General features: G+C 46.4%; 1 protein-coding gene across 10 annotated transcripts in view; it reads right to left on the minus strand.

The window, feature by feature from the left end:
* Positions 1–25,890, minus strand: part of MDC1 (mediator of DNA damage checkpoint 1) — a 63,579-nt gene that overhangs the window by 6,755 nt on the left and 30,934 nt on the right. For 8 of the 10 annotated variants that reach the window (XM_029584859.1, XM_029584858.1, XM_029584860.1 and 5 more), the window contains 8 exons: positions 22,585–22,650; positions 21,843–21,887; positions 20,802–21,701; positions 16,889–17,031; positions 12,986–13,139; positions 9,702–10,636; positions 5,434–5,634; positions 196–378 (listed from right to left, as the gene is read on the minus strand). In XM_029584859.1, the coding sequence (XP_029440719.1) occupies positions 196–378; positions 5,434–5,634; positions 9,702–10,636; positions 12,986–13,139; positions 16,889–17,031; positions 20,802–21,701; positions 21,843–21,887; positions 22,585–22,650 (2,627 nt within the window). Of the gene's footprint in view, positions 1–195; positions 462–5,433; positions 5,635–9,701; positions 10,637–12,985; positions 13,140–16,888; positions 17,032–20,801; positions 21,702–21,842; positions 21,888–22,584; positions 22,651–25,890 lie in introns of those variants that run through there. The other 2 variants (XM_029584857.1, XM_029584862.1) reach the window with 2 other exon arrangements.

The following is a 25,890-nucleotide window of genomic DNA, read 5'->3' on the forward strand; positions in this document are numbered from 1 at the left end:
GAGTCACTGACAGGGCAGAGCAGTGAAGAACATGAGCATTGATGCATCTTATAACATGAGGAAGGGGCCTTAACCTCTTCCTGTAATAATACAGAAAGAAAGGCCTGTGGGGTGCTAGCTCTTGTAGCTTAGTTACTTTAACAATAGCGTTTGCTAGGCTGAGTCTTAGGGTCCTTAACTGTCTTGAGCAATTACCTTCTCCAGCCAGTCCAGGGTGACAATGGGGATCCCGCGGGCCAAGGCACAGAGGAACTTCACGGTACGGCGCACACGGTCGGTGACAAGGTGTGTGCACTCATGTACAGACTCTGCCATCTTCCCGCCGAGCCTGCGAACCACCTGCTCCCCGTCCTCATCAATCACTCCTGTGAACATCACCTGTGGGGGAGCAACAAAGAGAAAACAAGGGCAAAAAGAGACCCCCAAACAGGAGAGGGGGGATCAAGCTAGACAGCAAGAGACTAAAACAGACAAGAATAAAATAAAGACAGAAAGAAGAGAGACAAGCGGAGAAAAGAGCAGAAAAAAGAAAGGAAAACTGCTTAGTTGTAAGAGAGGTTTCTCCATGGACAGCAGTACGAATCAGCCACACAAATGGGTGATATCATTTGTCGCAGAAAAAGTTTGCTCTCTCCCAGCTTTGAAAGTTCTGGAAAACTTTCAGAGCACGTATGGGGTTTCCTGCCGCACTGCCAACAGACGAACCTACTCAGGATATTTACTAGCTACAACTTCTGGGAGACGAGTGAGATTGTGGGGATGATTTGTACGGCTGTTTCTCCACGCACAAGCAGGGACTCTCAAGCTTCATTAGGGCTGCAGGATAATTTGATACCAATATCTGAACAGGAGGCTCAACTCACTGTCTGGACTGATCCAGGTACGTACAGGGAATAGAAAAGCTGAAGCGTGCTCTAAAAACAGAGAAAACATAAGACTTGCCATACGGGTGTTGCGACCGTCGCTGCCCGATGTCTCCACTACGCCCACCTTATCTCTTTGGCGACTCCCTCTTTGCTTGAGGGAAGATTGGCTGCCACGGCGTCATCTTGCCGCTCTCCTCCGGCGTCCCCGGACCGGCTAGACGCTGCACTCCGCCATGTTTCCCAGAAGCCTAAGGGCGCATGCGCGGCCCCGACTCAAGTACCAGCAGTGGTGCGAACCCCCTGAGATGATGTCATCCTCACCGGATACTTAAGGTCTCTGAATTCGCTAACTAATCGAGTTAGCAAGGGCTTCCTCCAGGTCTCGCTGAGGATGGGATTCGCTCTCCGCATACCTTGCTACTCTGCCTCCTCAGACTTTACCAGAGGTACCCGCTCCTCAGGGGCCTCGCTCTCTCTTTTGCTTTTCAGATCGCAGTCTGGAACTGGTACTCGCTCCTCGAAGGCCCACGTTCCCTGACTTGCTACTGAATACCACTTCTGCCAGGAAGTCATTGCTGCCTACAACACCAGTGAGTTACCATCTCTCTCTCAGAGCCTTCCCTGGAACCAGGTACTCGCTCCTCGAGGGCCTAATTCATTTCCAGCTCCTGAGCTGCTTCTAAGAGACTATTGTGTGAGTGTTACCATCAAGGGTCTGTTCCTGAACTCTGCATCCCCTGCCTACTCACTATATTCAGTTTCTCTACAGCTCAGCCATCCAGGGATCGCTGTTCCAGTACCTGAGGGACCTCAGCCCAGCCGGGCACTTCCAGCTCACTACTGCCACCTCTGGTGGTTCCATATACTGTTTAATAAAAGAACTAGTGTGTGTCTGTCTCCATTGTCTGACCGGTGGTCCCTCTCGGGATCTTCTCCCGGGGGCGTGGTCATCTGCCACCGGCCCAAGGATCCACCCACAACTATCTCAAACACTTGCAATGGGTCAGATCAAAGATCCATCAAGCCCAGTATCCTGTTTCCAACAGTGGCCAATTCAGGTCACAAGAACCTGGCAGGATCCCAAAATTTGAATCCTGATCTAAACAGTAATGCTGTGCAAAGGTATGTACGGTAACCCACGTGGCTGCTTGCTTCATGAAGACGAGTCATTGCTTTTGCTCTTCTCTGATGTACTGTAGCTGTCTTTGGTAAAAGGCACTGTAGTTTTAGAGTAGCAGACTGAAAAATACATTGCGGTAGCCATGAGGATGATATCTGCTTTTTAACTGCTTGACCCATTCTATTGATGTCATAAGAAAGAAACTGCTGCAAAGTTTTCCTTGTCATCTTAGTCCTGTCAAAACAAAATATGACTTCTTGTGTTGAGAGTATGCAATATCTGTTGAGCTGGGGAAGCATGGGGCTTTGGAGAAAAGGTGGTTAGGGCAATTGTTTGAATTAAATGGAATCGTGAGACTACCTTTGGAAGAAATTTAGGATCGTAAAGGGGTCTATAGTAGGACCCCTTTAAAAGATCAGGACCAGGCATTTAGCCTGTTGCACCTTAAGGCATACATCCAAAGGGAATATTGATCCCAGGGCATTTCCCTGACCAGGGGGATAAGTAAGCAGGTCCTGGAGGGGAGGGCTTGGGCAGGAGGAAGAAGCAGAGAATATACGTGCAACTGCTTCTGTTTGATTTAAGCACTGCTGAGGTAAACAGGCATTTTCTGCTTTTGTGTAAATAATTTCTGTGAAGCAAGGCTGGAGTCCAGACTACTCTGTCCTCTGGCAAGCCAAAGACCACTCCCATGGCCTTACATATGGTGTCAGCGGTGGGATTTCTGTTCTAAAGCGCCTGTACTAAGACAGTCAGCAAAAAAAAAAAATAAGTAAGTCTCTCTCTTGGGGCTTTGCTGCACTGGCAGCTGAGCATTAAAAACAACGGGTAAAGAGTCCCGCTTGATCAAAACTTGGCTAAGGAAGAAAGAAAATACCTTCCCCCCCCCCCCTTTTTTTTTTTTTTCATTTAGCAGGAATAGAAGTACTAGACAGGACCGCAGGTTCTGCCACCTTCATCTGCTGGAGACAGAGAAATACTGAAGGGATGCAGATAGCACACCGCACTAAGAGGGGATGCTCTTCAAGTTTTTCTGTTTCCATCTGCTGGAAGGGAGGCAAAACCCAGCAGTCTGGACTGATCCGGGTATGTACAGGGAAGAGCAGGTTACACAATTGGCATAAGCTGTACAAGCTGCTACAATACAGCCTACCTATCTCCAATGGTATTTAAAATGGTTCCATGTGAGAACCCAGACAATTTAGTTAATTTCGAACATACTGCCCAACTGGAAGGATGGCCAGAGTCCACATGGACCATATAGTTGGGTAATCTGCTGCCAGGCGGCCTTCCAAGCTGCCAATTCAGAGGTTAAGGCCACCATCCTTGAAAGAGCTGGCTATAGCCCAGAAGTATACCGACAACAGTTCCGGCAGGGAATCCTCCAGCCTCGGGAGAATCCATGGAGATGTTGGGTTTTTTTTTTATCAGCTAAAAGATATAGGCTGGAAATGGCTGCAACCAGAAGTGAAGATAGGTGTTGAAGCAACCACTCTGATTCTACTGGAGCAGCTGATGTGACAGCAGGTATGCCAGCACCCAAACGTCATCCTAGAGACAGCCTTGGAAATGGCTGATGCCTTCCAAACACAATCAATGCCAAAGCACCCCAGACAGCCTGAGAGTCCACCACCGTGGGGATCGGGAGGTCGCAGTCCAAAATACCAGTCTCAGGATGCAGGTCTGCCACATTGCTTCAACTGTGACGAGAGAGAGAGAGAGATCACTTTGCCCATGACTGTCCTAGGGCAAGAGTTGAACCTATAGATGTTAATGGAATGACCCCACATTTCTGCAACTTTATTGTCAGCCCACACTTAGGGGTTTTCCACATTTGTGGTTCCAAAAGAACTGGATGATTCTCCCATGCAAGCCCTGCTAGGATCAGTAAGAATAAAGACTCATCTGCATGGAGCTAGTCAAGAGAGGATGGATTGACTGTAAGAAGACAGTGAACTCTTTGCCTGTATACATAATGACCGGCGACAGTACCTGACCAGCTAGGTGTTACTAGCGACCCCAGCCGGACAAACCAGCATGGAAGCAGGAGTTCTTACCGGTCTCCCATATCCTGTTCTTAGATGGGATTATCCAGAATTTGGGACTCTCTGGGACCAACTAACGACTTTTTCAGTGGCCGGCACCATCATGTGGAATACTCTACCAGATGACTTGAGACAAATTTATAATAGAAAGGAGTTTAAAAGAGCTTTAAAAACCTATTTGTTCAAGGAAGCTTTTGGGAGTTCAGAACAGGCACAAGAGTGGATTAACTCAGGGAATTTAGCCGTTTGTAGTCTTTATCTATTTTAGGCTTCTTACGTTAATTCTTTAAGCTTTCTCTCTGTGTTTTTTTTATAATGTAATAGTTTTATTCCTTTTAGAGATTTTAATTTTATTGATCAAGATATTATTTGTATTTTTATTCTATCTTTTGTATTTTAGTTTATTTGAATTTATTATTATTTTTATGGCTGTAAACCGATTTGTTCAATCTTTGATTGGTAAAACGGTATATAAATGTGTCAAATAAATAAGTAAATAAATAAATCTAACCAGCTCAGCCCGCATGGAAGCCTTCCTGCTGAGAGATCTAGACTTAAACCTCAGGGGATATAAGACGCCCAAACCATAGGGATGTGCATTTGTTGCAGCAGTAGGCACGCCAAAACGGATGGTGTGCGAGAATGTAGGCATCGCGTACATATGCCCACACCATCTGTTTTGGCGCACCTACTATCCATTCATGAGATACATGCATACTGCCAAAATGAATGGAGCAACAAATGTATATCCCTACTAAACCATGACGACAACCCCAGAAAAAGAAGCACAGTGGGTGCCAGCGATTAGAGGATGAAAACAAACTGAGGAGACTCTAGTGCGGGGGGATGCTAGCTCAAGAAGGCCGGCATATGTTCAGAAAACAAAGTTGAGGTTTCTGGGTTTAGAGAGAAAAACAACCCAACATGGCACTGTCAGATGATGTCACCCCATCTTGTGTGGCGGTTTGTTTTGCTTGTCCATGGAGAAGGCACCCATTTTGAACTCCTCAACAAAATCGAATGGGGAGGTGGAAGTAAATGTTAAGTGCTGGAGGTAAAGAACAACTTTGAAAATTTTGTGTATTCCATGGAGTGCACCTTTCAGTCTTATTCATTTGGGCTCTAGAAATAATTTCTTCTTGTATTCCCAGCCCAGCCTAGCTTAACCTGTTCTTATTCATCCAGCTCTCAGAGTCTTCATGCCCAACCTCACTCCCCCATCTGTCCTCTGCAGGGAGCTAACCTACATAGGTTTTTTTCTTATATCATTCCTTTCTGGCCTTCCTCATGGAGCCAACACACAAATCCTGCTGTCTCCCACATTTAGAGTCCTGTGGAACTATCCTAAGGTTGACAACACTGTCCCAGCACCACTATCATTACTCCTCAGTAGTCCTTATACCTTGGGCATCGCTTGGCCCCTGTTGATCCTGGGGCTACCCATGAGGCCATGCACGCGGCAGACGCGGCGGGGGGTAGTCTCCTCTTTGGGGGTCACCACTGCTACATCCTCAGCTCCGCCCTCAGAGGAAGCCGTGCTTTGCTTTTTCCCCCTACGTCCGGTTGTCAAGGATCCTTGGGAAGAGGAGGCAAGTCCTTGATCCTTGAGGAAGAGAAAAGGGGGAAACAAATTTAGGATATGTAAAGCATTCTTAAAACTTATTAAGAGATTATTAGAGATTACTGAGTTTTGTTAATGGACACATCATTAACAAAACTCAAATAATCTGACCTTATACCCTATTTTTAAATCAAACCTACAGGAACTAAGCAACTTGAGACCTCGTGGACTCTACTGCTGCTGTGGGTGGCCATTTTGTATCCAATCGGAAGTGCTTTGTGACATCTTTGCCAAAACGGCCACCTGAGGCAGCAGACAGCTTTAAGATTAGGGATTTTCATTTTCAGTTTAAACTGATTTTCACTAATAAATTCCCAGGTTTTTCCTAAGGTGAAAAAGGAAAATTGGTTCTTACCTTCTAATTTTCGTTCCTATAGTACCACAGATCAGTTCAGATGGAGACAGAGAAAGTTTCGCAGACACTGTCACACAGCCCGGTGTGCCACCTGCAGTCCTTCAGTATTTCTCTGTCTCCAGCAGATGGTAGAGGTGCAAAACCTGCAGTCTGAACCTGCTTGAAAAAATTGGAGAATTTCCTCCCAGGAGATTGGCAGGTCCTGGTGGGGCCATCCCTCCTGGTTTTGAGGTGGATGAGCAGGGGGTGTGGGGACCCTTAGTTTGCTCAGTCCTTCCACGCCAGAGGCAGAAAGCTGGTGGAGCCTGTTCCCTCCTTCAGAAGGAATAGCAGAGCCTGCTGCCACTTCATTTCAGGGAAGTGCTTTTTGTCTTTCTGATAAATTTTAAAAGGAAAGCGGGGCTGATGCTGGACAGGAGCTCAGCTCCAGCGGCTCTTGCAGCTTAGTTTCCTCAGGCATTTGCCGGCACTTGTGGTCTGGGTCGGCCGCAGCATGCCGCTCGGCTGCAAGTGCACCTCTCTCGAGCCGGCCTGTGCTCCCAATACCTCTCTGGGGGAGAGGGCAGTTCGGGAACGACCGTGGTGGCTTCAGCACAGCAGCGCAGGCCTGAGAGGCCCTCGGCTGCATCAGGAAACGCAGTGGATCCATTCCTGGTTATCACGGGAACGGTGGCCATCTTGGATACCTTCGAGCTGCTTCAGAGGCTGCTGGGGGGAGGGGGAGGGTCTCCCTCCACCACTGTCCCTGGCTGATCTGAGGCCCAGGGGTTTCAGTCGGGGGAGGACAAGGATCTCTGGGGGAGGTTTCTGATGATTCTTCCACCTTCTCATCCGATTTCGTTCTCTTGCTGCCAAGGCTTATTTGGCCCAGAAAGCCAAATGAAGGGGCAAAAGGTTCCTTTCCTTTGCGTTCTCAGTTTCGAGGGAATAGGCGTTTTTGGCAAGGTAGGGCTTCTGGAGGAGCTCAGAGGCAGACTGCGACGAGGCAGCAGTCCTGGAACCAGTCCTTTCAAGGCCGAAATCTGAACAGGGATGGCACTGGCCAGGATGGTGCAGCCGCCAAATCCGCACAATGAAGTGAGGCCGGCCCACTCCTCAGTTCTGGTCATAGGGGGTCGGTTGTCTTTTTTTTTTATGGGGAGTGGGCCAAGATCACGTCGGACCAGTGGGTCTTAAGCGTGATAAGATAACGTTACGCTTTAGAATTTGATCGTCCGCTAAGGGGACCTGTTTATGGTCTCCCCTTGCGCTTCTATGGAAAAGAGGCGGGTGGTGCACCAAACCATCAGATGTGGAGAGCCATTGTTCCTGTTCCTGTCCCCCTACAGGAACGCGGGACCGGACGCTATTCCATTTATTTCGTGGTTCCAAAGGAGGAGGGGACTTTTCGCCCAGTTTTGGACTTAAAGAAAGGAAATGTGGCTCTCAAAGTTCTTTATTTTTGGATAGAGACTCTGCACTCTATCACTGCAGCGGTGAGCAAGGGAGAGTTCTTGGCTTCCCTGGATTTGACCGGGGCGTACTTGCACATAGAGATCCAGCTGGACCATAGAAGGTTTCTCCGGTTGATGATCCTCAGAATGTGTTTTCAATTTTGCGCCCTTCTGTCTGGCAACAGCTCTGAGGGTGTGTTGGTTCACCCATATCTGGACGACTGGCTCATTCGAGCAAAGTCAGAGGTACTTTGCAGACAGGCGGTGGCTTGGTCCTGCAGTACTTGTGATCCCTGGATGGATAGTGAATTTGTCCAAGAGTCATCTCTCCTCTTCTCAAGTGTCAGAGTTTCTAGGGGCGTATTTTGATACCAGGGTGGGGAAAGTTTTTCTCACCGAAGATTGCAGTCACGTTCACAGGTTGTTGGATAACCATGTGCCCAGGGTTTGGGATTACTCCACTTTGGTTCCTTGGGCGTTTGCTCATATGAGGCCTCTGCAGGTGGCATTGCTTTCCCAGTGGGATCCGTTGTCAGAGCAATTTCAACTTCCACTACCTCTTACGGAGTTAGCCAGGTCTAGTCTCTCATGGTGGCTTGGTTGGGACCAGTTGTATCGTGGGGTGGACTTGGAGGTGCTGAAGTGGATGGTAGTTACCATCGACGCCAGTCTCTCTGGTTGGGAAGCTGTCTACCAAGCTCAGTCAGTGTAGTGCCAGTGGCCGGCATAGGAAGTGTCGTGGTCTATCAATTGCTTAGAGACGAGAGCGGTGCGGTTGATGTTGCGTGCGTTTCTACCTCTTTTGTGCGGCCATCCAGTCAGGATCTTGTCAGACATTGCAACGACGGTGGCTTACATTGACCAACAGGGTGGTACCAAGAATCAAGCAGTGGTTCAGGAAGTTGGGGAGCTGATCCACTGGCCAGAGTAGCATTTGGCATTGATAGAGGCTTCTCACATAGCTGGGACAGACAATATACAAGCGGGTTATCTCAGCTGACAACAGCTAGATCTCAGAGAGTGGGAGTTGTAGAAGAAAGCAACGCGCCTCATCCGTTGCAGATGGATAGACCCCCACATGGATTTAACAGCAACTCTGTGAAATGCCAAGGCGCCACATTTTTTCAGTTGCTGAAGAGTGCGCGGAGCAGGGGGGGCTCGATGGCCTTCTTTCTCCGTGGGACATTCTGCTTTGTGTTTCTGCCATGGCCACTGGTGGGCAAGATATCATGGCGCATGGATATTCATCTGGGAGATGTAATTCAGGTGACTCCAGAATGGCCTCAAAGGCCTTGTTTTACAGATCTGATCAACTTAGCAGTGGATGGATCATTGAGGCTCGCTCATCTGCCAAACCTTCTGCACAAAGGTCCCATATTTTAACTAATCCTGCATTCCAGATATCCCCTAGCACTTTAACTACCCCGTGAGCACATTAATTCTGTAAGCTAGCTGCTGCTCAACACGCAGCTAGAAGTCACTTAGTCCCTTAATGAACCTGTAAGTTAGACGTTCTTAATGTTTTATTTTTACTTTCCTTTTAACTTGCCTGCTAGTTTGTGGTAGTTCTACCTGTTATCCATCAGTTACTCCAGTTTTTCCCATAATTATTGCGTTCACCAAAAGTTTATTTGAAGTGATATCATGTATAGCCCTATGTTTTTATTATACTATATTATAATTCAATTGTACTACATGTTCCTTGTACCTGCCCCATGGCGACAGTTCAGTTCCTATGTAAACCGGTGCGATATGTATCCTATACAGGAACATCGGTATATAAAAATAAATAAATATTTTCAGATCAGGCGGCTCGCTTTTGTCTCATGGCTTGGGTTTTGAGAGGAAACACTTAAGGGAGAAAGGATATTATGAGTATGCCATTTCTACTCTATTGCAGGCTAGAAAGACTTCCACCTCCTTAGCATATGTGAGAGTCTGGAGAGTTTTGTTCCAAAGAATGTCATAGGGCATCAAAAGCCATGATTGCGTGGTGGTTGAAGGAAGCCATAGGCTCAGCATACGTCTGTCAGGGTCGTCCTATCCCGGAGGGGTTAAGGGCTCATTCTACCGGTTCTAGGCGGCATCCTGAGCTGAATGTCAGCAAGTCTCACCACAAGACATTTGTAGGGACATTAGATTTCCCAACAACTTCTCTGTGATGTTTAAGACAAATCTACCTTCTACCGCTTCCCCGCCAGAACCATGTGACAGCTGAAAATGACATTTTTGCCCCAGCTTTGGGAGTAAGAGCCACTCACCTGTTTTCCAGTGCTCCCACGACTGCTGCTTCTGCTGTTGTTCTCCCAGTCTGTCGTGCTCGGCATGTCTTCCTTATTCCTGGTTGCTGTTAGCCTCTGCCTCTGGGATCTCCTTACTGGCAAGGCTTGCGCAGACTCCAGGCTCTCCAGAGAAGACTTGGAGGAAGACGACTCCCTCCTCGCTCTCTCCCTGCTCACTTCGCTCTCCTCCGATAGGGACGATGCTACTGCTTCCCTGCTACGGCGCCGACTGTTAGTGGCAGCCAGTGCTGCTGCCACTCGAGTACACCTCCGTTTTTGCCCAACGTTGGCATCCATTGGGGCGGGCTTGGCTCCCTCCTCCTGTGTAGGCCTTGTGGGTCCTCGCTTCCGGGTCTCCCGGCCAGAAACTGTCTCCTGGCTCTTGGTTGTGATATGTTCCTCAGCTGTGGAAGAGGCAGCAGTGCCTCTTGTCCTTGGTCCCTTATCCTCCTCTTTCTCACGGGGAGGTTCCACGGTGCCTACTCCCACCTGTCTCCTCTTAAGGGTTGGCTTGTCCCTCATTTCTCCTGTACCCAATGAGCTCCCCTCATTCTTCTCTTCTAGATTTTGGGGTTCTTTTGCCTCCTCTTCCACTTCACTCTTCTCTGCTATGAGACTCTTCCTGTTCCGTTTAGGAAGGACTGCGACTTCCTTAGGTTCCTCCTCTGGCCCCGTGAAGCCCCTTCGAGCCCGGGTCCTTCTCGTCAGGGTAGGCGCCTCTGGCACCACAGGTGGTTCATTGGCAGTGATCTCGGAAATGGATTTCTTCATTCTCTTTTGGGCTTGGAAGGGAGTTGGCTGCAGCTGTCTCTCAGTTTCATCTATGGGACCTGTCTTCCTCCTGGTATTCCTTGACTTTGGTTCCAAAGCTTCTGCAGGGACTGCGGTCTGCTGCTTGACACCTCGTCTTCTCCCTGTAGACACAGATGTACAAGTCACCTTACATCAGGAAGGACAATGTCCCTGGCCCCCAGCTGTACATAATCATGCAGAATTATATCAAGAGGTTTTCTCCCATGTTCTCTCTCTCTCTGCTTCCGTCTGCCTTTTTTTTCTCTCCAACATCCCCCATTCACCTTCCTCCTCTGACCTTTTCTCCAACCCCTTCTCCCATTTCCCCTTCTAAGAACATAAGTTGCCATATTGGGTCAGACCAAGAGTCCATCAAGCCCAGCATCCTGTTTTCAACAGAGGCCAAACCAGGCCACAAGAACCTGGCAAGTACCCAAACACTAAGTAGATCTCCTACTCCAAGTTTTTCCTTCCCATCTATGCCATGTCCATTCTCTCAGCTCCTGTTTGCCCTTTACCCCTCTTTCTCTCCCAGCTCCTTGCTGCTGCCTTCTTCCTCCTCCTCTGCTGCCCCCACTTCCCAGCTCCTCCTTGCCCTTCCCCTTCCTTCCTTCTCTGTTGCCCAACCCCAGCTCCACTATGCATCTCTCGTCCTTCTGCCATCCCTCTCCCTCTTCTCTCCTTCCTTTCCTGTGTCCTCTCTTCTATCCCCCTTTCACAGTTCCAGTTCAGTTTTGGCTAGGGGAAATGAGAAAAAAAAATTTAGACTTACATGATAATTTCCTTTCCTTATGTCCAGCCAGACTAGTCCAGATGTTCGGGGTGTGCTCATCACCCAGCAGATGGAAACAGAGACTAACAGGTTCACTGATGTCACTCCTTACAGGTTCCCGTGCTGACCTCAGCTAAGAATAATTTATCAAAAACTCTCTTTCTCCCTCACCCCCAAACAATCAGGGGGCTTCTGACAGAGAAACACGAAAATTAGAGGAAAAACAACCACATCATGAAAGTAATCGAAAACAACTTACCAGGCTTCTGATATCAAGAACACAGAAAAATTCTGAACAAAATGAACTAGATGAAAATACGTTTGGTAGAATAGGGTGGGCTCAGGACTGGTCCGGCTGGACATAAGGAAAGGAAATTATCAGGTAAGTCTCCCTCCTCTTCATCCAGCCAGAGCAGTCCAGATACTTGGAATGTACCCAAGCTAACTCTGCAACAGGCGGGGCACTGCCAAACCATTCTCAAAACTTCCAAGCCAAAGGAAGCATCCTCCCTGGCTATTCTTTCCCCCTGGGTATTTCTTTCCTCCGTAAGAAATACCCTGCCTAAGCTGGTACTGAATCAAGCCCCTAGGTATTCTAGCGACTGGGTCAGAACCAGGTTGCTCTTTGCTAGATTCACCACCCAGCCTAAGGCCCACAACAGCTGCGTAACACGCTGCACCGACTGATGACAAAGAGTTTGTCTTCGCTCGAATAAGCCAATCATCCAAATACGGGAGGACTAGCACCCCTTCCTTTCTTAGTCCACAGCCACCACCATCACTATGGTGAACTTCCAAGGTGCCATTGCTAGCCCAAATGAAAGTGCCCAAAATTGATAATGCTCCCCTAGTACCCAGAAACAAACTTCTGATGCTCTTCCCTGATGGGAATGTGGAGATATGCTTCTGTGAGGTCCAGAGAAGCCAGGTACTTCCCCCCCCCCCCCCCCCCCCCCCCCCCCTTTGTGGACTGCTGCAATCACTGAGTGTAGGGTCTCCATTCGAAAATATGGCACTCGCAGAGCCGCAGTCACCTTGTTTAAATCCATGTATTAGTGCATAATTTTCTGTCTTTTTTGAGAGAAAAATACTGAAATATAGTTTTATAATAATTGCATATAGTTTTTTGTCACTGTGAGGCAGTTTCTGGTTTGTGCTGTGAGTATCCTCCAGCCGCCACCTTTGTCCAAGTTTAGACTCCATTGCTGTGCACCAAGCCAGCACATAAAGGCCGATACAGTACATTTGGACGCGCGTTTTCGACGCGCTAGCTTAACCCCTCACTCAGTAATTACAGGGAGGAGAAGCCCACGGAAGAGAAGAGTCTCTAACAGTAAAATGGGTGGGGGAGGAAGGCAAACCACAGACCCAAAATCCTGATAACAATTCCAAAAAGGGAAAGTCCATGGTCTCAGGCTGTCCCACAACTGAGGGAGGGCGTACAGGACTTTCACCTCAGGAGCTGCTCCGTTCAACCTTAAGATTCCTTCTTAATCTGGCCTAACCAGGCCCGAGCTCACACCATGAGCTGCTTGCTTACTATCTGCTGGAGACAGAGAATACTGGCAGCTAAAGAGTGACATCAGCAAACCCGTTAGTCTGTTTCCATTTACTGGTTGGTGAGCAAAACCCATGCATCTGGACCGGTCTGGCTGGCTGGAGGTTGCTGCAGTCTTATTATTAACAGAAATAGCTTTACCGTGTGCCTGATCCACGGTGTTTTCATGGTCTCTGGGAGGTGCTAGCTCCTCTTTCTCCTTGGGCAGCCAATTTCTCTTGCTGACATCCTTCTTGGGGGCCCCTCCTTCTTCCTTCTCTGGGTCAAGAGTCGATGACACCCCCTCCTCTGGCAGCTAATAAATGATACAACCAGATATGGTCAGGGACGCAGCTAAAAAAATATCTGCAGCATTGTGACAGAACAGGGTAATACAAAAATGGAAAGGGAAAGCAAAAGTAGATAGCGATGCCTTACTAGATTATCCAGGGGGAGCTATTCATTTTGTCAATGGTAAAGATCATGGGCATTGATGTAATAAGAGTTGGCTTGCTAGAGAGCACAAATCTGCAGCTGTGCACACATTTTTTTTATGCACAAACTTCACTGTTGATGCAGGAAGGAGTTTTGCACAAATAAAAACGTGCCAACAGGTTAGCGTCCTCTCATACAAATCCTTTGCTAATGATAGCATTAGCGATTACCTCCAATGCAGAAAGGTGTGCTGGCTTACTTCATGTTTGCTTAGTGCTAGAAACCTAACTTCTAGTTTCCAGGGATAATGTTACTCTATGAACTGAAGCTGGAGTTCTGGTGCTGGGACCCATAGTCAGGATTTTGTGCACACAAAGCATGTTTTCTGCATATGTGATTTACGCATACAAAAGGAAAATTGGTTACCTGCTAATTTTCGTTCCTGTAGTACCACAGATCAGTCCAGACCTCCTGGGTTTTGCCTCCCCTCCAGATGGAGACAGAGAAAGTTTCACCGACACTGTCACATAACCTGATGTGCCAACCTGCAGTCCCATCAGTATTGACCTGTACCCAAGCCAAGATGGAAATGTTTCTAAAAACACAATGTAACCATATACAATCCAGAATATACAACCATCTCCTGAGCTACAATGCCAACGGAAAACATTTTCAGCTTGTATACAAGCAAACACAGATCGAGCGGACTCTCCAAACCGGGGTGGGAATCTGGACTGATCTGTGGTACTACGGGAACGAAAATTAGCAGGTAAGAACCAATTTTCCTTTCCCTGTACGTACCCAGATCAGTCCAGATTCCTGGGATGTACCAAAGCTTCCCTAAACTGGATGGGACTGCGAGAGTCCCGCTCAAAGCATGCTTTCACTAAAGCTCCTAGACTCCAGCGCCTGGACAGCCAGACAGTAATGTCTGGAGAAAGCGTGCAATGATTTCCAAGTCGCCGCCCTACAATTTTCTTGCGGTGACACCGACATTCAGCCCAGAATGTCTATTGCGACCGAGTCGATTGAGCTCTCAGACCCTGAGGCACCAATCGGCCCTGACAAGTGAACACCAAAGCTATGGCCTTCTACAACCACCACGATATTTTAGCTTCATGCCACTGCTTCGCCTCAATCGATAGAATGAAATGATGATCGGAAACTCTAAAGCCATTAGAAGCTTTCAGATAGCACAACCGTGCCCACTTCACGTCCAGTTACACTTACCCCTTAACCAAAGGAACCTTTGTATCCAGATTTGCAAAGGCTGATACCTTCGGAAGAAAAGAAGCACCGTACGCAAAGAGACACCCGAGTCTGAAACCTTTAGGAAAGGATCTCTGCATGAGAGGGCTTGTAGGTCCGAAATTCTACTAGCTGAACAAATTGCTACCAGAAAAACAACCTTTAAAGTAAGATCCTTCAAAGTCGCCCTGCACAGCAGCTCAAAGAGCACCCTACACATCACTTTAAGAACCAAGTTTAGGTTACACGGGGGACACATATTCTGCACCTCGCAGAAAAAAAATGCACCACATTCGGATGTGTAGCTAATGGCAAACCGTGTATCTTGCCTCTAAGGCACCCCAAGGCCGCCACCTGGACCCTTAAGAAGTTGAAAGCCAAACCTTGCTGTACAAAAGACAAAATGTGGGCCACCGAAACTTGAGTCAGATCCACACTGTGCTCCTTGCACCAAGCCTTGAAAACCTTCCACACCCGCACATATGCCAAGGAGGTAGACTTCTTTCTTGCTTGCAACAAAGCAGTACTAACATCCTCCGGATAACCCTTTTCTCTCAGGCACCTCCTCTCAAAAACCAAGCCTAGTCTTGCGAAGGAACTGGTCGGCGGATGTTTGAGACTCTTCTTTTTGGAGAGGACTTGGAGTGCACAAGCTGCCAGAGGACAAGCCGAGGGTCAGCAGAGGTTGTCTTCTGCATGGGCTTGTTTCCGGTCGAACTGACATTCCCGGCAGTCTCGTTCTTTGGGAGGAGGTCAGAGACAAGGCGCCATGAGGCAGCAGTCTTGGAATCAGTCCTTTCGAGGCAGGAGACCAACCAGAAATGGGTACCGGTCAGGGGATCTTCGGTTCCAAGTCCACCCACTGAAACGAGGCCAGCTCGCTCCTCCGTTCCAAGAATCAGAGCTCGGTTAACAAGTTTTCTCGAGGAGTGGGCCAGGCTCACATTGGATCAGTGGGTCCTAAGTGTGATAGAGCACGGTTACGCTTTAGAATTTGCACGCCCATTAAAGAATTTGTTCACAAGGTCCTCTTGCACTTACGACTGGAAAAAGACGTGTGGTTCGAGAGACCGTCAGTTGTCTGCGTATGTTAGGGGCCATAATTTCAGTACCAGTCGCGGAGTAGGGAATAGGAAGGTATTCCATTTATTCTGTGGTTCCAAAGAAAGACGGCGCTTTTCATCCGATCTTGAATTTAAAGAAGGTGAAGGTGGAGCTTCATTTTCCTCATTTTTGGATGGAAATGTTGAGGACGCTGATCGCTGTGGTATGCAAAGGGGAGTTTTTGGCTTCTCTGGATTTGACCAAAGTGTATCTTCACATTCCAATTCACCTGGATCATCAGCCCACACATATACACACAAAGGCCTCCACAAGCCATGCAGTATTTCCCGTCCTCTGTTTGAGCCAACATGAAGCAGGCCTGACTTGGCTCACTAGCACCTGACTACAGCACTGATATCCGCCAGTAAACCCCCACCAGGCCTTAGAACAACAATAGAAAAAAAAAAGAAAAGAACAGGTTTACCATAATGGTCCAGAACTCTAATCCAGCCACCTTTATGGACCTATTTTTAGAGAGTTTTCCCTGCCAGACAGTCTCACCCCCCCCCCCCCCCTTTTTTTTTTTTTTCTTTTGCACAATGGATTGTCCAGAGGATGAAGGGGTAGGGTGGAAAAAGAGAACTGGACTCCTCTGGTTTTCACCTCCCACACCAGTGGACCAATGCCTGTTAGAAGTCAACCCGACCCCCTGCTTGGTCATAGTCCACTGATTTGTAACCTTTCAGGATTGTCGCTAGCTACATGGGCCCCTATATAGGGAAGTTCAGCAATCTGTCTCCATCTGCTGGTAGTGAGCAAAATCCATGCATATGGACAAGTCTGGTGCGTATGTGAGTAAGAATGAGACTTGTTTTCTGTGTATGTGTGGGTGCTATTTGCGAGCTTGAATTTGTTTGCATATGTGTTGATGACAGATGCTGCTGTTTGTGTTGGTCTGCGTGTTAGAAAGGAAGTGTGTCTCTGGAGGCAGTGTGTGTTTGAGAGGTGGCGTATGTATGTGTGTACATCCTTGGCCATTTGTGTGTGTGATTTTTCAGATTACGGGCATAACTTCAGCTGCTCAATTTATGTGCTCAAGTTCAAAAAGGAAATGGCTGAAAAATCAGTGTCAACATATGGGGGACCTAAAATAAAATGTACAAATCTCTATCACAAGTGACAGGAGAAAATTGGTAAGAGGAGAAAAAGGAATATCCAGGTTCAGGTATCTGGAGTGGCTTACTAGCTCAGCTAGAGGAACCCTACGTAAGCCAAAGTCAGAGTTCTTGATCTGGAATCAGACGGAGGTGGGATTCACACATGCATCTCCCCCCTCACCTGGATGATGCTAGCCTCCCTATCCTCCAGTGCTTGTGAGGTGGTTTTGCTAAGGTTCTCTTCTTCATTCAAGTGTTTTTTCTCCTTCCGTCCTTTTTTCCTGCCCTCTTTCTCTTCCCCCTTCTCTCCAGTTTTGTCAGCATCTGAAGAACAAAAAAAAAAAAATCAAGCCACGTAAGTTCCCAAGCTTAATCCTTTCATTTCATTTATTTATATACTGCACCAACCAGACTAATACAGCTGCCCAAGGCAGTTTACAACAAAAGTTTTAAATACAAAATGCAACTTTAAAACATTTAAAAAACATTAAAATCAATTAAACATTCAAATAAAAAATAAATGAGAAACTGACATTCCTTCCATCTCCTTATTCCACATTTGGAAAAAGCCAAGTTTCAACTTTCTTCCTAAATAATAAAATTGTTTCCAACTTAATTTCCCTAGGCAAAATATTCCAGAGCTCTACCCAATAATGCAAGGTGAAGATGTGAATAGAGGATCAGGTGGCAGCTTTGCATCCGTCTTCTACAGCATTATTATTCCAATGTGTAATTGCGGCCCTTGGGTTTGGCAGGTGGAGGGAATGTGCAGCGTAGCAGGGCTTGATCCAGTTAGAGTGTGTATGTTTTGTCCCTGGGATACCTCGACTGTTCAGATTGTAGGATATGAATTACTGAGATCCTTTTCTGACTGAGTCCTTCTTTAACAGTAAGCTAGAGCTAGTTTGCAATCGAGCGGGTGAAGTAGTTTCTCTCTTTCATTCGTGTGGTTTTGGGAAAACAGTTGATAGTGAGATGCTCTGATTTAAGTGGCATGGTGATACTTTTGTTCAGAACTTGACGTGGGGACTGGGTCAAATTGAGCAGAAACAGTGTCCTTTGTAGTGAACAGGTCTAGCAACGTTGATCCTATCAGTAGAACAAGTCGTCAGCTACTGTTTGCATCAGAGACCATTCGTGTGGCCGAAATATTCTGCTGAGGCGGTCCACCTCCACGTTCGCAATGCCTGGTAATTACGTGGATTGTAGCGTTACATTGGCATGAACTGCCCAGTTCCATATTTGTAAGGCCTCTTTGCACAGGGCCCATGATCCCATACCACCTTGATTGTTGACACAAAACATAACCACTTGGTTGTCCGTATGGATCATCAAAGTGATTCCCCTTGAGGTGGTGTTCGAATGCCTTGAGAGCATTTCTCATGGCGCCGAGTTCCAGTAGATTGATGGAGTATGATCGCTCATTGCGAGTCCAAAAGCCTTGTATTTTGTACTGGAGGAAGTGAGCACCCCATTCATTAAGATCAGTTGGTGTGGAATTGTATGTTTGGCTGTAGCCACCATTTTATTTCTTGTGCCACTGACTAAGTTACATGAATACGTGTTGATAGGGGTCGATGGAACCAGCACCATTGGCTTTTTAGATACTACTGCAACTGATGCACATGGAGCCGTGTACGGCAGCTGCTATGTGGCCAAGTATTACCAAACTGCTCTTGTCTTGCGATGCAGAAGTCTTTTTGCCAAGATGTGAAGTTTGAGGGCCATTTCACAGGGGAGAAAAGCTGTGGATCTTATCAAGTCTATTTGTGCTCCCATGAACTGTAGTTGTGTTGGGTGGAGCATCACTTTCTCATAATTGACAAAATAAACCCTAAATTTTCCAGGCAGCAAATTGTCATCTCAGTGTGAGAACATGGTGTGCATTCGTTCGGTGTCACTATTAACCAGTTCCTGAGATAAGGAAAAAGGCATATCCTGGAACGTCGTAGATGTGCCACAGCCACTTCTAGGCATTTCATGAACATTCAGACAACAACCAATAAGGACTGAATTGCACAGTCTGGGTAAACAAATAAACGTGGGAATAGCTTGCTTATTGCGGTGGTTACTACCCCCAACAAATTAAGCCTAATACTTCACTTTGAATGCATATCTAGCGCAGCTCACTGCTTCAACAGCAGGAGGAATGAAGAAATAGGATTTACATCCAGCCAACATCTAACAAGGCATTGATCTGAGTAGTATGAGTTATACAAACATCGGGGTAACTTGCTCAATATGACGGTTACTACCCTCAAACATTAAGCCTTATACTTCACTTTGATACAGCTCCAACACTGCTCTCTGCATCAATGGCGGGGGTGGAAGGAAATTAGAATCAAAAAGCTACCAATAAGGGCCCTGAACTCAGCGGTCAGAGTAACAGATAAGTATGAGAAAATAAGTGTGAAAGCTTGCTGGGCAGACTGGATGGGCCTATTGATCTTCTTCTGCCATCATTTCTATGTTTCTTGGGGCAGGACCTTGTGCTGGTAGTGAATCTGATGCTGAGGTAGCGCCAATACGAGGGGTAGATCGCGAAGTGTGCATATGCATCCTTTAGGTCAAGTCGTTAGGTTGGATGAAGGCCAATATGGTGCCCAGAGATGTCATTTTGAACTTCTCAACACAGATGCTTGTTCAATGATCTGAAATCGAGAATCGGGCAAAGATCCCCAATTTTCTTGGGTATAAGGAAGTAATGTGAGTAGTACTCCTTGTTGTAATCCTGGGATGGTATCTCCCATATTGTATTATGGTGAAGTAATTTGCATGCCTCTTGATCAGATTCAGAGGTGAAAGTGCTGAATGGGGTAACTTTGGTTGGTGAAAAGTTGATATGGTAACCTGTGCGGATGATTTTGAGGACCAATTGGTCCTTGGTTATTTCTATCCAGAATTGTAGGAAGTTTCGAATTCTGCCCCTGATCGGACTTAGTGGCTGTGGTGACGGACTGGTTAAAAAACCTTGTTGTGGCTTTGTCGGGGGTTGTGGTTATGATTTCGGTGCTCACCAGTTGGTCTGGTGCCCCCTTTGCTGAGCGGGTTCCTCTTGCTGGCATGGTTGCTGGAATGTGGACAGACAGTAAAGTTAATATGACCGGTATTGTCTTTGGGAATAGTAGGGATGTTTAAACTAAGGAAAGTAGCATCAATTACCGCTCCCCCCCCCCCCCCTAGCTTGCTCTGTGTCGATAAAGATTGAACAGCCATGTTCTGCTCCTTTAGTTGAGCGACTGTTTCTCAATTTTTCTCCAAATAAATGGTCTCCTAAGCAAGGGCGCACCCGAGCTTTTCATGAATATCTTTCCCTTATGCCACTTGCATGCAAATCAAGCTATTCTTACGGCACCTATGAAAGCTGCAGATGTTCTGGCCGTAGTGTCAAACACTTCATAGGCTGAGCAAAGAAGGTGTCGTAGACCTTCCTCTAGATCATAGAGAGAAAGTTCTCTCTGACTCCATCTGCTGGAAGGGGGACATAGCCCACTGTCTGGACTGATCCTGGTATGTACAGGGAATACTGAGGATTAGTAGAGGGTGCACTGCCTTATAAGGAAGCACCCTTCGAAGTTCTCTCTGACTCCATCTGCTAGAAGTGGGACATAACCCACTGTCTGGACTGATCCTGGTATGTACAGGGAACTTCCAATCCTCAGCATCCCTGAGGGAAGTGCTCCCTTTCACCAGAATCATGATTTCAACATAGGACTTTATATAGGATGATGTCAGCAAACCTGTTGCTCTCTACTCCATCTGCTGGCAGGGGAGAATAACCCTATCTAGACTGGTCTGGCTGGATGAGGAGGAATCTCGCCTTCAATAATTCAGCAAGCAAAAACACCACAAGCCCTCTCTTGTATTCAGATTATTATTGACTAAATCAGAAGAGCGCTGCTTTTTGTGAGCATGAGGTGTCACACTGATCCACATACATGATGAACAGTTGGCAAGTGAGAACTGCAGAAACAAGGATGTGATTTTTTAAAATTCTGTAGAAATCTAGGACAAACAAACAAATCAATCAAGGAGACATAGCAAAAAGCCTAGCATCAGATACCTGTCCCAGACCAGACCCTCACCCTGTTTACCTTTCACAAGCGGTGGCTGTGGGACTTCTCCTTGTGTGGCATCGTTCCTAGAGTCTTGGCATGTGTTTCGGCACGTCTTCTCTTTAGCTGGACTCACCTTCTCTTCCTTCCATTCTTCCTTTAGATTCAGATTGTCTACAGCGTCTCCTGATCTTTCTGCACAAGAGTGATTACTGATGGTCATTGCTGTCAGCGTTGGGACATCGTCTCCAGGAACAAGGAGGTGGTGGGCAGCAGGAGAGGTTTGTGGGAGCATGGTTTGTATGTCTTCTTTGGGCATGTGGTCTGTTTCCATAAAGTCTTCCAGTGTCTCTTGCTCAGGTGGCTTTGCCTCCTTCCTGCATGCTTCCAACGACTCTGCTACATTGACAGTATAAATCTGAGACTCAACATCCAAAGTTGGCTCAGTCTCTTTGCTTTCCTTTGCTGTTTGCCCCTCATGATGCACTGTTTCTTCTGTCAGGTTCTCCTCTACCTGGAGAGTATACATCTGAGTCTCTTCCTCAGAAAGGCTCAATCGGAGGTTGCTAGGCTGGATGCTTATAGGGTTCTCCTCTCCTTTCACCAGAGGAGGAGGTGGCCTGAGTTCAATGGTGCTGGCCTTGTTCTGGATCTCTGAAACTGCTTGGTGCTTAAGGATAGGTGTAGTTCTGACAGGCCACGGGGGTTCTGATGCTGCCCGGAGGCTTAGGTACAGCGCGATGGGCTGTGTCTCCTCTTGTGAGACTTCCTCACTGTCCCCTTTTTGTGGGAAGGCCTGGGTGGGTTCCATTTCGGCACTTTCTGCCCCACTCCTGCTGGAGATGGCATTGAGATCAGGGTTGTTGCAGAAGGGCTGCGTCTCCGCCATGACAAGCTGGTCATCGGGCCAGTCCTCGGCCTTTTCCAAAGAGGTGAAGCCTGCAGGGAGCAAGAGGAAAGTGAGAAAACAGATTAGCAACAAACAAAAGTGACCCACCAAACACAAAGACAAGGTTTGGGTATGGATCAATGCCATGGACTAGAGGCAGCAGTGATCCTTGAGAGTCTGGGAGCACTCACCTGCGCTGGGCAGGAATCCTTCACTGGGCCTCAGGAAAAATGGCTCTGAGGAGCAAAATGTAAAAATTAAAGTTGTCACTGATTCTTGTGGGATTTTATTTGCTATAAACAAAGCTGAAACCTTTAGACAACAAGACCTGGCTGTGCCTGCATGTAAGAGCACACATCATATACAAAAGGACAGCTTATACCATTCTTTAGCCTAAGTTAGGAATACAAAGGGAGCAGATCCCTGTGTTGAGGCCCTGTTCAGCTAATGTGGACAGCCTTTTTCCTGACCTCCTCAGGTACTAGTTAAGTACAATGGGAAATGTTTAACTAGCTTTTGCTGATTAATCCTTGTTGTTTTACCCATTACTGTTTGCAGATCATAACTTTTTCCATTCATTCACAGATCCTACTTTTTCTTACCACACTTATTAGTCAGCTCTGCCTGTCTTGGACTGATTAATCACTGTAGTATTTTGTATATTTGGTCTGTGGGTTCTGGATTGTGTGCAGTCCCAGTATCCCTAGAAACCACCAGGTATTTGCCCAGAGGTAAGCAGGACACAGTTGGAGGCTGCAAGTGTAGGAGCATGCGTGTAGCTACAGGTGGGCCTAGGCAGTGCTTGGCAAGAGTGGCCATAGAGTTAACCCTGAGTGGATGTTAAGCTTTCTGGTGAGGAGGCTACAAATTTCCAGTAAAAAATACACAAGTTCTGCTCTGTAGAAGATATGGGATCTGAGACTCTTTGCTTACTTTTGAAAAGTACTGATGTCGAGGGTCTGGAGGCAAAGACTTGGGTGTCTTCCTCCTCGGTCTCTGCTGGGGGAAAAGAGCATCAGTATATATATATAATGAAGTTTACCAGTTAAATGGATTTCTCCTTCTCATTAATATGTTCCATGTAAACCGATATGATGTGAAAACGAATACCGGTATATAAAAACTTGTAATTAATAAATAAATAGTATATAGGAAAAATAGAGGGTTCTACTCACCACCTCCCCCACTAAGCGCAAACAGTAATTAATAATCACCTCCTCCATGCTGGACTGAGAAGAGAAGGAAAAATGTAGCTCTTACCCGCTAATTTTCTTTTCTTGAGTCCTATTGGACCAGTCCATATCCATGGTTTTGCTCCTCTACCAGCAGACATAGATAGAGAACTGCTCTGCTGACATCACCCTATATAGGGAGTGCTGTGCCATCTGCAACTCTTCAGTATTTCTATATCAAAGCAAACAAGACAACAATCTCTCACCTCCCTCAACAAGCTTGGGAGAAGGCTGAAATGGATCCTAAACTGAGCCTGATCCCCCCCCCCCCCCCCCCAAAGATCTCATCTGAGAGAAAAACAAAAAATATCTACTCTGTAAGGCACTCTGTAGGCGAAAAACTGGGTGGGATCTGGACTGGTCTGGTAGAGCTCAAGCAAAGAAAACTTAGTTCTTACGTATCATTCCACCAGACCAATCCAGATGCATGGGATGTACCCAAGCCATCGTTAAAACAGGAAGGGAGCCTAATAAACCTGTTCTCAAGATGCTTGTCCCAAAGTCAGCATCTCCTCAAGCCTAAACAGCCAATCTATAATGCTTGGAAAAAGTATGCAAGGAAGCCCACGAGCTGCCTTGCAAACTTCCTCTGGTGAAAGCAAATGAAGTTCCATCCATGAAGCTGTCAGAGCCTTAGTGAAATGTGCTCTAATACTTTTGGGGAAACACCAGGCCCCTTTGAAATATAGGCCAAACCAAATGGCTCCTTAAGACAAGTGGTTTTATAGTGGCCTACGAAGGAGACTCTCCTTTCCTCTGACAATTAAAGAGAATGAATCAATGATCCAGTCTTCTAAGGAGATTAGAGTACTACTCAGATACTTAAAATTAACTATGTACATCCAGTGAATGAAGGATCATGGAATTTGACATCTTAAAGATGGCACTTCAACCAACTGACCCAACAAAAGGACAAGACCACCTTAGGCAAAAAAGGACAGGACTGTACAAATGGACACTCCACCCTCCAAAATTCTTAAGGCCAATAAGTTTTGAAGTTCAGATATGCACCTCGCCAAACAGAATATGACCAAAAAGACTAACTTGAGCATTAACTCCTTCAGACATCCTACTGATAGGTTCAAACAGAGGCTTGCACAAAGCTCAAAGAACCAAATTGATATGACAAAGACAAGGTCTTACAGAAGGTCTTAGATGCTTTACCCCCTTAAAGGAACATGAAATATCTAGGAAGGCAGATAATGGCATCCTCTGTACTTGCCACTCTGTAACAGGTTATAACCACCACCTGTACCTTGAAGGACTTGAGAGCCAGACTTTCATAAACCCTTCTATAAGAAAGACAGAATTAACAGAACTGGTATCCTAAAAGGAGAAAGACCCATTAGATTCAAAAAACCTTCTGGACTCGAAAATAGGCCAAAGACGTAGCAAGATGGACAGCAACTGCTTTTTTCCTCCTCCTTATAAACAGCCAAGTAGCGCTTTTTAGCTAGAAAGCTGAAATCTAGAACTTCCAGGGTAGCGTTCTTAGAAATGTTCTCCATTCCACGTGCAGGACCCCAGAGGCAGGCAGAGCTCCAAAGTCTCAATGCGTGGATGAGACAATGGTGCAAGGAAAAAGGATTAGATATGTTAGGAACTGGGCTTCATTTGGGGAAGTGGGGGCCTTTTCAGAAAGGATGGGCTCCATCTTAACCAGGCTGCTGGCGCTAACCTTTAAAAAGGAGATAGCGCAGTTTTTAAACTAGAACAAAGGCGAAAGCCGACAGTCTATCAATAACGCATAGTTGAGAATACTGCATCTTTGAAGCATACTAACAGAACAGGGAAATTAGGGCATCCCAGTAGAGAGATTGCAATAAATGCCAAAGGAGATCAAATGTCATTTAAAAAAGTGCAGAAAGATTCCAAATTTCCCGTCAACTGATGAGCAGGTTGTTAGTACAAACAAAAAGCATACTTTGAAACGTCTGTATACAAATGCTAGAAGTCTAAAAAATAGGATGGGAGAGTTAGAGTGTATAGCAGGGGAAGAAAAGGTAGATAAAATTGGTGTCAGAGACCTGGTGGAAGGAGGATAACCAATGGGACACTGTGATATTAGGGTACAAATTATATCAAAATGATAGGATGGATCAAATTGGTGGAGGGATGGTGTTATATGTTAAAGAGAGCATTGAGTCAAAAAGGATAAAGGTTCTGCAAGAAACAAAATGCAAAGTTGAATCTTTATGGATAGAAATTCCAGGTGAAAAAGGGAATACAATAGTAATGGGGTGTATTACTGTCCACCTGGCCAGAATGAACAGGCAGACAATGAAATGTTAAAAGAAATTAGGGAAGCTAACAAAATCAGCAGCACCAGCAGAGAAATACTGGAGGATCGCAGATGGCACACTGGGTTATCAGGGGGTGCCTTTTCAGTTTATTCTCTGACTCCACCTGCTGGAAGGGAAGCATAACCCAGCAGTCTGGACTGATCCAGGTACGTTTTGCTCTGTCTCCATCTGCTGGTGCGGAGTCACAGCCCAGGTGTCTGGACTGATCCTGGTACGTACAGGGAACATAGCATTATCAAATTTGACTTAACTGGAGGAAGCACAAACAAGAAATCTACTACAACAGCATTTAACTTTCAAAAAGGTGACTATGATAAAATGAGGAAAACAGTTAGGAAAAAAAAAACGAAAGGAGCAACAGCAAAGGTCAAAAGTTTAGCTCAGACATGGATGTTTAAAAATACCATCTTGGAAGCCCAGAACAGATGTATTCCATGCACTAGAAAAGGTGGAAGGAAGGCCACATGACTACCAGCATGGTTGAAAGGTGAGGTGAGAGAATATATCACCTAAAAACATCTTTCAAGAAATGGAAAAGAGATCCAAATGAAGAAAACAGGAAACAGCATCAGCACTGACAAGTCAGATGCAAACAACTGATAAGGAAGGCAAAGAGAATTTTAAAGACAGCTTGCTGTGGAAGCAAAAACTATAATAAAAACGTTTTCATGTACATTCAGGGTAAAAAGCCTCGGAGAAAGCAA

The sequence above is a fragment of the Rhinatrema bivittatum genome, chromosome 19, assembly GCF_901001135.1.
Source record: "Rhinatrema bivittatum chromosome 19, aRhiBiv1.1, whole genome shotgun sequence".
Taxonomy (NCBI): domain Eukaryota; kingdom Metazoa; phylum Chordata; class Amphibia; order Gymnophiona; family Rhinatrematidae; genus Rhinatrema; species Rhinatrema bivittatum.